This window comes from Coenobita brevimanus, chromosome 44 (assembly GCF_032717465.1).
Source record: "Coenobita brevimanus isolate Jiangsu-jjx chromosome 44, ASM3271746v2, whole genome shotgun sequence".
Taxonomy (NCBI): Eukaryota; Metazoa; Arthropoda; class Malacostraca; order Decapoda; family Coenobitidae; genus Coenobita; species Coenobita brevimanus.
Window position 1 is genome coordinate 48,617,805 of NC_136997.1, and position 10,851 is coordinate 48,628,655.

The 10,851-nt window shown below is 41.0% G+C and overlaps 1 protein-coding gene across 1 annotated transcript; it reads left to right on the plus strand.

Annotated features, from left to right (window-relative positions):
- Window positions 1–416: 416 nt before the first annotated feature.
- Window positions 417–4,364, plus strand: LOC145398155 (4-hydroxyphenylpyruvate dioxygenase-like protein). Its single transcript, XM_080271104.1, has 5 exons — window positions 417–787; window positions 1,991–2,154; window positions 2,498–2,649; window positions 3,464–3,594; window positions 4,153–4,364. The coding sequence occupies exons 1-5, from the start codon at window positions 507–509 to the stop codon at window positions 4,322–4,324; spliced, it is 900 nt and encodes a 299-aa protein (XP_080127230.1). The 5' UTR covers window positions 417–506; the 3' UTR covers window positions 4,325–4,364.
- The last annotated feature ends 6,487 nt before the right edge of the window (window positions 4,365–10,851 follow it).

Consider the following 10,851-nt stretch of genomic DNA (forward strand, 5'->3'; position numbering starts at 1 on the left):
AAGGTTCTGATATTGCATACACAAAGTCTTCCAAAAGTACTCCTTGTAATGGAAAGAACTGTAACATCATCCATGAGGAAAATGCCAGCTTATGCCAGAAATTATGTACAAAAACAGAAAGCGCTGTTTGTACAGGAAGTTCGCCTGGACAGCTTGAACGTGAACAAACTGAACTCGAACACTGGACCGTTTTTTGCTGCTGGAAGGAAGGTAGACACAATATTGACTCGGTATTCAACGTGGCTCTGGTGGTGAAGGATGTCGATGAGGTTACACGCAGAGTGAGATCCAGAGGCGGGACTGTGCTTAGAGAACCATCTGACATTAAAGACAGATTTGGAAAAGTGAGATATGCCATCGTAACCTCTTGTTGTGGAAATGTTGTCCATACTTTAATTGACAAAAGGCACTACAGGGGGGATTTTCTTCCTGGATATGAGGAGTACGCGGGAAATTTGAATGGTAGTGTAGGAGGAATTGAGTGCCATGTTGACATCGCTAAGAAAATGGAGAACAAGATAGAGCACATCGTCTCACCCTCAAAATCTGACTTCAAAACATCACCCCAAGGATCTGGATTATCAAATGGAGTGGCAGAACATATAATACCTACTCATAATCCCGATAAACCATGGATCACTGTAAATAATGAAGACTTGTGGCCCGAGGAAGCGCCGATTTCTACCTTCATGGATCACATAACGTACGTGTGTAACGAGGGAACATCGAAGGACGTGATTGACTGGTATGAGCACTGTTTGGGGATGAAGAGATTTAAGACTAACAGGTAAGCCAACACGATATACTGTATATAAAAACTGTACATGTGGAGCTTTACATCGGAGAAAATAATTTACCACTTAAAAACTATATAAGTGGACCTTGATATAAAGTAGCATTATTATAGCATGTCTGTTTATGTTTGAAGGAATTGAGTCTCACTTCTATTACTTAAATATCCTACCCTACCAGTTCTCAACCTTTTTATTTATTTATTCTTTTTTTTTGGGGGGGGGAGGGAGTTCGCCCCCCTTAGCCTTGGTTCACATATTCACGTCCCCCCAACCTTGGTCGAAATATCCTCCCTCCACCCCCACTTCCTGCCACCCTCTAACTTAAAAATTTATCCCAGAATTATTAATATTTTTGCGGCAGGTTCAAATGCACGTTGATTCAGTTGCACGCAGGTTGCATTAGCCTTTCTGCAGTTCACTATTTCCCTTGTCGAGGCACAGAGGGGAAGGTGAAGGACGTGTATTATTGTATATTTTAACTGGCATGCGATCTGTCTTGCATCATCAAACTACTGCTCTCTTCTCTCTCTCTCTCTCTCTCTCTCTCTCTCTCTCTCTCTCTCTCTCTCTCTCTCTCTCTCTCGAAACGACCAGATTAAACAGACATGAAATACAGAAACCAACTTATTACAAGGTACAAAGAAAAATGTGCTTTGAAAACTGAAACAGAATACTGAATACAAATCAATGGTTCTTACACACACACACACACACGCACACACACCTTGGAAAGTGCTTACACCCCCCAGGTTGAGAACCACTGCAGTAACCAAAGTGGCAGTGAATGGATGGTGACGCAAATGAAGCATCTACAAAGGAACCAAGCCTTCAAGCTAATCCCCGTGCCTCGCTTTGGCAAGGGGCTGTCTGCCGCATGGAAACTTTAATTCACTGCAAGGCAATGTCCTGCAGGGGGTTGATAGGTCTGCCCATTCAGACAGACTGGGTGACACAACAAAAACAGCTGGTGATGGTAAACTGTATATATTATTTCCTAACCTGGATGAAATGTAACTGGTTAAGAGGAATTAACGAAAGAAGGACGTCACCAGAAATCAGGATGACAGCGAAGAAAACGATTTCATGACAGGAGGAACGTAGGCTTATATATCAGGGTACTTCTCTTATGCATTCTAACACATCCACAACACCGCCAGACTCCTTCACGTCCTCTTACATTACTTTTATATTTACAGAGATGACAGCGAAGAAGATGGTTTCGTGGTGGGGGGAAACGTCGGCATAAGACTGAAGGCGCTGGAGTACTGGCGCTGCGCTGAAGTGGGTCTGGTCGCGAATTCGTCTGATGCTGGAGACTGCTCTTTCAAGTTGGTCCTCGGCGAAGCTCTCCCCGGCGTTGGTGAGACAGACAGATAGATAGATGGATAGATAGATAGATGGATGGATGGATGGACATATAAATGGATAAATTGGGGCAGGGCTAAAGACACTTAAAGAAACGGGAAGGGAAGAGAAACATTTGAAAATGGAGAGAGAGAGAGAGAGAGAGAGAGAGAGAGAGAGAGAAACTGAAACTAGAAACTGTATAATGTCCAGTCTCATAAAATCACCTTCTTTCACCCTCAGATCAGAGCCAAATAATCTACCTCGAGCGGTCTAATGGGGGCTGGGCATTTAACACATAATCTCTAGAGTCATAATTAACATCTACACAGGCTCTGATTCCTTTCTTTTGCCCTCAGATCAAAGCCAAGTGAACCATTTCCTAAAAGCTCATGGGGGCCCAGGCGTTCAGCACATAGGCCTACACACCTCTACGATGGTCGCCACTGTACATTATATGGCACAGCGCGGGGTGGAATTCTGTCAGCCTCCTCCCGTCTATTATCACGAGGTCAGCTTGTGTCCTGTTTCTGCCTACAGGGAAGTTGAAAGTGGTAGAACGTGTGTGTGTGTGTGTGTGTGTGTGTGTGTGTGTGTGTGAACAAAATGACTAAAACTATTGACCTGATTTGGACGAAACATGGCGGAAGTGTTAAAGGTCGGCCAAGATGCTGTCCTGTCGTTTTTTAAATCAATATATCATTGGTCACAGGGCAAGGTCAACTTACAGTTGTTATCATATTTAGCCCATATTTTGTGAAAATCTCGGAAATAATACAAAATTTACAGGATTCAAGTTACATCAAGTCAAAAATCAAGGTTGCAGGACAAGTTAGTGGTTTAATCCAGTAATTTCGGTATGATTCAATCTCAAACAAACTGTGTGGAAGGAATGACGGTAGGCCAAGAATGACGTTAGATTCGATTCTGAGAACACTGCGTTAATAGTCAAGGTCAAAGGGCAACGTCAACTCAAATTCAATTAATTCTGACCATAGTAGTGTGGAAAGGTTGAGGGTTAGGCAGTTAACTCAAGAACAATCAAAGGGTAGGGCCATAGGGAAAAGTCAAATGTTCACATCAGTGCTAAGGCACGTGTACTGAGAAAGGTCTGGAAACAGCGATCTCGGAAGAGTGATGGGAACCAGTATAATAAGATAATTTGGTCATGTTAAGAGGAGAGAAAAGAGTAACTAATTGAGGAAAGTCGCTGGTAAGAATATGGAGGGAGGAATGCCCTGAAGCAAAGTGAAGGGGATGTGCAATTAAATTAACTTAGGGATTTCATTTTGCTGGTAATTCTCTACACAAGGTTGTTTTTTCAGGGCATCAAACTGGAGGAAATTCAAGAGGCTGGGCATGGATCTGAAGTGGAGAAATTCCAGGAGCTGGGGATCTTACTTGATACTGAAGCGGATGTTTTTACGGATGTCCAGGATCCCAACGACAGCAAGAGGTCAGTGATAATTCTAGAATATTTATATGATACACTGAAAAAATTGAAACATTATATATTTCATGGTTTGTGTTGCCCAGGAAATAATTTACTATGTTGGGTAATATGTAAAGCATTAAATGAATGCCTGATGATCTATTAGATTGAAACTCCAAATGGATGTGGCTTTTCCCACGAGCTAGACCTGGATAGATTATATAGCCCTGCTAGGGTTACAGGAGAACGCTACCCCTCCCAGCAAATGTAGCTACCCAGGTGGGGCACAAACTCTCAACCTCGTGATCTCAAATCACATGCTGTACCACTGAGCCACCTCGCTCCCCACTGGATGTGTTCACTAAGGGTTTACATCCATGGAGTGGTTGGGGCTTATTACTCACATAATACCTCTCAGAGATGAACAACTGGCTACTGTCATCTTAAATGTCTGGATTAAGTAGCCTAAACCAAATTTAAGTCCTCACTGTGCCTTGAGAATAGGGTACACCCTCTCTTGGTGATGAACAGGTCAAAAGTCTAATAGGAGCAGCTATTAATTAAGCACTTTGTTTCTTCTAGGTATCTCATGCAAGTATTCACAACACCCATCTTTGCAAAGGATACGTTCTTCTTGGAGGTAATTCAGCGGTGTGGAGCTCGAGGTTTTGGTGCCGGTAATATTACTGCACTGGCCAAGTCCATCATACTATACAAACAGCAGTTGGAAAGAGGTACAATACTAGCTGACTGACCCCTCCAACCTGTGGAAGGGTACTAGACAGCTGTGGTTCTCAAACTTTTTGGCCTGTGATCCCCCGGCCTTCCCCCAGGCATTTCCACACACACGTACGCGTGCACACGTAAGTGCTGGCACTGCCTGCGTGCATATTTACGTAACTTTTTTTTTTTTTGAAGAAAAAGGTACAAGGAATATTGTACCACGACTCTTTATCAGGGAAACTGTATTTGGGGTTGTTTATCTATGGCTGGATGGCTATACATAAAAGTGTATACAGTTTTATAGAGGTTGCAACCCCCATAGAGGGGTTAGGGGGTTAGTACAGCTTTATCTGTCAAAACACACCATCTACAGGACCCTGGGTGAATTAAGATGGATAAATGGGGGGATTCCCATACACTACCTGAAAAATTTTTTATCTTAATACTGCACTGTATTTTGAAACATAACAAAGTGTTTAAAAGTACTGTAATCTGCAGTAACATTTCATGAATGTGTATGCATGCTCTCTTTATCACAACTGCATAAAGAATGAACTTATAATACATATAAAATACAGTATCAATTCAGAAATATCTGCCTTAAGAAGAAACATGAAGAGTAACAACACTCATCGTGAAACTATCGATCCCCTGATTTTACATACTTTTTAGAGCAAATATACAGTACACTGCATAATTCACTGATACCAATTATGTGTTAAACAGTATTAGAAGGGTTAGTGATATTTATTGATTCTGATAGGGTTAAGAAACACAGTAACATATTTATGAGAAGTAATTAATACATAATTTGGTTCTTTTCAAAGTATGATAATTATGATGTTCTTAAAATCATGCAATACATACAGTAAAAATACAGTATGGTATTATAGGCCTCCAAACTGAAATATCTAAATTCAGCACACTGATTACTGCTTATAAATATTCTTGTCGTGTCACCTTCAGATGATTCTACACTGTGTGACATGCCAAATAGTTCTTGTAGCCCAGAAAATGATTTACTGCATCAGATGGTAACTACTGTGTGGCAAAGTGGATGCCTGGTGGTCTAGTGGGCAAAGGCAGTCCGACTGAATGTGGCCCATAAGACTTTATGCAAGGGTAGTTGGGGTTCATTGCTCACATACTGCCACTCAAGGATCAGGAACTGGTCACTCACACTCTTTCGATAAATGTTAGGACTAAATCTGCCTAGCCCCAGACCTCTGTGCTGCAGTTGGAGCAATAAAAGATTGGATAATGTGCCTTGTTACTTGATTAAATTGTCTAGGCAGAACTGAAATGTGAATTGCATGATTTAGTGAACAGGTCTGGAAGTGTGTGTAAGGAACTAAATTAGAATGTGATTGTCACCAAGGAGGGATAACTCTTCATTATACTGGTTTTACTTTATCGATATAGTTATCCATAGCCAGATTCTATAATTCCATATGGGGTGGCTGTTTGTCTTTCAGTTAGTTGTATTAAGTGGAGGGGCACTAACCCTCTGCAACCCACTCGCTGACACGTAAGGAACACATAATGGGTTGGTTATATGGTTACCACCCAGCATTGTAAATGGTTTCCTGACTTACAGGAAACCATTAGACTTGTCACTCAATGTAAAGTCACCTGAAAAGGAAAGAAGAGTACTAGTTTGTGACAGGCACTTGGCCTAAAATTTCCATCTCTTCATTTTGAGTGCTGAGTTGTAAAAATAAATTTACACTAGTATATTTTGATAGTCACGAAGAAGTACTGTGCTGTGGAAAGGATGGTGACTTGACGAACTGACCATTTCTGCCACTGAGCTATGAGAACTAAACCACTAGAGAAGAAGACCAAGATGAATTAAAAACACTTAAGTCAGCAACAGGCCTCATAATCCTGTTCTCTTGTACCCAGTCATACTTGGTATAAGAACTGAAATAATTACCTTTTAACCATACAGAGGTGGAAAGAGTATATCTACATAATACTGTACAGTTGATGATACCTGAATACATAATTCAGTCTAAATAACTTGGCACACTGAAGCTGTACTCTGAATATTTCCTCTGACAAATTTCTGCATGTCTTCTGATATATACTGTTTGGTTCAGCTGTGGTTTACCTCAGTGATTTTTCATTATGTGGGCTGCAGGTATCACGTTATTATCTCACATGTTGTTACTAGTACAGCATTATTTCACACATGTTAATATAGTTTAACTTTTTACAATATTATTATTATTCTATCTATCTATCTATTGCCAGACGCCTCAATCCCGTTCGGGGTGGCCACACACAAATTGCCTCCACGTCGCCCTGTCCTCCGCCATTTCACTGCCCTGCTTCCAACTCACCCCCTCCTCTCTCATATACCTCTCCACCCCATCCCTCCATCTCATCCTCAGCCTCCCCCTCCCTCTTCCCCCCTCCACCTCACTCACATACACACTCTTCGTCAGTCTTTCACCCTCCATCCTCTCCACATGGCCAAACCACCTCAGTGTATTCCTCCTAACGCTTCCTATCACATCCACATCCATACCACAACGCTCCTTTATATTCTCATTTGTCAGCCTGTCCCTCCTCTTAAATAACTCATTACAGCACTATTATTATTTTGGGTAGGTGGGGGAGCTCATCATCCACTCACTTGATGTAATGCTGCTTTGGGTGTCTGCCCTTTCCTCTCATCCTTCCTTCCACTTCTGTCTTTCTTTCCTTCATTCTTTCCTCTTTCTTCTGCCCTCAGGTGATGTTACACTCCCTCTTCTGTCTTTCTTTCTTTCACTCTTTCCTCTTCCTTCTGCCAATGGGTGACTGTACACTGAGTGACAAACGAAATGGTTTCCTGTTCACCAGAAAACCATTTACTATGCTTGGTGGTAAGCATATACTGTAACCAATTATGGCGCCTAGTGGTTTAGTGGGTAGTTAAGGCGCTTCAGTCGGCTTGAGCCGGTGCAGGTTTATAATCAAGGGATGGTTGGGGTTTGTTGCTCATCTAATGCCACTCAGGGATGAGTGGGGTTGGTCACTCTCATCTTAAATGTCAAGAACAACTTGCCTAGCCCCGAGCTTCTACGCTCCTCATGGGGCAACATGAGATTGGATGATGGATGGATGGATTATTTTGGGCTACAGGTATCTGACACGTATTATTTCGCACAGTAATACATTACTTATATTATTATTATTATTATAGATTACATGTGTTATAGTATTAATTCAGACATTATTATTAATACAGTATTATTTCACATATATTATCACAGTATTACTTTTCATATCATCTTTACCCATGATTATTATTTTTAATAAAGTATACGTATAATTGTTATTAGTCATTTCTTTTCCATTTCGAAGGTTTTGTACATGATTTCATGTCTGCATTGTGCATTGTTCATCTGATCATGGCTGTCTATGCTATATGACCTTTGGTAGTATCTATATTTAATCCCTTATCACTGTTACCCAAATCATTGCTTTATAATCACTAAAACATGCTTGCATGCATCAGCCTTTGTTACCTAATGGTGACTTTCCATACTCCTTGATCTCCAGCAGCCTCTGTACAGCCCCTAAACCCTGAGGCCACCCACTATCACCTCATCCTCAGTCTTTTTCAGTCTGCCTCTCGCAATTCCATCCTAATATTCAAACCTCTCACTTTCCACACCCAGTTGTCATCCTCCATCCTCTCCCCATGCCAAAATCATCTCAATCTATCCTTTCTCATTGCAGCACTAATGCATTCAAGTCCCATCCTTCCTCTCCACTCTTCATTCACAATCCTAACCCCCCCCAGGTCTGCCATTCAAGGACGCACAACACATCCATTTCATTACTGTCATTTCTGTATGTCTGAGTCTATAAATATTCTCTTCCTTTACTGCCCAAGTCCCACTACAATTCAGCATTAAATATGTAACAAATGCTGCATACAAGGGCCACTTAGCAGGGAGGGAGAGGTCTCCCAATGGCAGGAGGGGCAGCAACTCACTACTCTTCTTCCAGCCACTTCTTGCCCTCACTGTTGAGTTAGCTCCAACTCAATCTCCAGCACATATCATGTCCCTCATAACAAACTCCACACACTCAAGAATCTCCAGCAAGCTTAATCGTTTCCTGCCTCTCTGCTTCTGTGTACTCTCCTTTACATACTGCACATTCATATCAGCATTATTTAGCAGCCTACCTCTAATACCACTGCATCTCTTAAACACCCACTTTTCACAAACACTGCATGAAATTATTATTAATAAAATCATTATTAACAGTAACAACCAGCTGCATACCCTCTTCAAGCATAGAGGGTCACAGTACTGAATGAGATGTGATTATTGCAAAGCTGGGTCCGGAATAAAGTTTTCTATGCTTAGTACTATAGTTATACGGTAGTTATTTGGCAAAAAGTGAATACAGAAGATTATATTATTGCAGGGGGAAAAGATAACAAGTATTATCTATCATTTGATTTATAGTGGCAATACACTTCAGTAAAAGAAAACTGTTTCATAAATTACAAGCCATGTATATATTTATCACTACTGTGCATTTGTCTTATCCTGATGAAGATCCCTAAATCCTTTGGGTTCAGTTGATGACTAAGTGTAGTCCAAGTGAAGGGCTGATCTCGGTTGATCTCAATACAGTAGTAACCAAAGACTCATTCCTACCTCATTACTAAGGCTCATCTAATTTCATACAACCACGACTCAGTATTCACATTGTGGTAGCAGCCCAACTTTGTCAGGTGAATATAAATGAAAAATAGCAGCTGTAATTTGCTGGCATTAGGAAGCCTACTAACATCTTTTCCTTCATATGGCATGTTTAATATTCTCATGTATGCTACTTTCACAACCTGTGCCAGATATCAAACAAGTAAAATAAAAGAGAAATTGGTGTAATGTGCAAAGTAAATCACTAAGGAAGAGGAACTAGAAAGCCTCCTACTCTTACAAGAACATGAAGAACTTCATGGAATAAAGCCAAACATGACAAAACTGAAACCAAGATAATGGAGGAAAGAATATATTAATTCTGGTCAAGTGGCACCTCCATGGACTGCCTCATTTTATTTTTATGATAATACTCTGTGGTGGAACTCCAATGGCAAAAAATCCAATTTAAACTCCATTTTCCTCAGAGTTTCAGTTATGGCTCATTCATTGCTAACCAAAGGAGAGTTTCATATGACCCTAGATATAAAATGAACTAAACTACATTACAGAGGAAAAACTTCATGTGGTGGCACCATTATAATCACGCACTGGATACCAACATCCCTCAACTCCCTTCTTATCCCCTGAAAGGATGCTGGTATACTGTGGAAGGGAAACTTAATCTGCAGTCCACCAGCTTCACATTTCAGGAGGGCCTAAGGCCACAGCAACTGCAACAAGCCCTCTATAAACAGATTAAGTTATTTTGCACAGGTTGCACATGACAATCTTTTTCAGCTGAAGGTAAGTCTAAAGCATGTTACTTAACTGACAGAGCCTTAACCCCCCCCAGCTTGGTTGGTGGCCAAGTGGACTTAGATTGGGGGGGCCAATTTAAATAAAAACTAGGGAGACTCATTCCTGTCTCCTACAGCTCATTGATTTCCATTTAACAACTTGGTAATGATGCTTTGACAGTGATTCAGTTACCTCAGACAATAAACAAACTGACCATAATAATTAAACTGCTGAAAATTACTTTGATCAGCCCCCTGAACTGCATGAAATTCTCTCAGCTGGATAAAAGTCTAGATTTAGCCTGATTAAAATGCCAAGTGATTCCAAGGCAGCTTCTGGTTGTTGACTTTGTGGTCCGAGCTTCTATGTGAACCTGGTGGACTGCAGGCGGACATCCCTTGTATTTTATTCTTCCTGTTATTAAACTATTTTATTCAACTTCAGAAGAGCCTGCAGTAGTGTGGGGAATAATGAAGGTTATATCTAATATCTCAAGTTTGAAAGACTCCTCCAAACCAAATAAAATCATCAGGAGGTAGCAAGAATAAAATGAAGAAGACGCCCCCACACTTCATGGATTAGGCTGTCATTCTTCTTCAGTCCATCATCCACTTCAGGGGATAGAGAAGTAGCTGGGCGATGATTGTATTACCAGGCAACTGAACTCCCTGGCTGTATCAGTGTCACCACATGAAGGCATCTCTTTCAACAAAAGGGTTGTCACACATAAAAGATGCAAAGATCATTAACAACTTATTTTTTAGGTGGATAAAATGTACCACATGAACCCTATACTTTATTTAAATATTTTGTACATGAAATTATGTGTCATGTCTGTATTTTATGTGGCTCTTGGGATTTCATAACACTTTTGCCTTCACATATATTTTGCATATCAGTTTAGTGGGTAATTACAGCGCTCCAATCAGACTGAGCCGGTGAAGGTTTATATCCAAGGGGTGGTAGGGGTTACTGCTCATGTAATACCACTCAGGGATGAGTGAGGCTGGTCACTCTCATCTTAAATGTCAGGACTAAACTCCCTAGCCCCAAGCTTCTACTTTCCTCATGGGGCAAAGTAGAATTGGATGATGGATGGATGGAG

Bases quoted from the DNA above. Each gene is read 5' to 3' on its own strand.
- LOC145398155 (XM_080271104.1), top strand. From the start codon at position 507: ATGGAGAACAAGATAGAGCACATCGTCTCACCCTCAAAATCTGACTTC. The intron at 2,155-2,497 runs GTGAGACAGACA...TTTTGCCCTCAG, and splicing joins CGAAGCTCTCCCCGGCGTTG to ATCAAAGCCAAGTGAACCAT. The intron at 3,595-4,152 runs GTCAGTGATAAT...TGTTTCTTCTAG, and splicing joins GATCCCAACGACAGCAAGAG to GTATCTCATGCAAGTATTCA.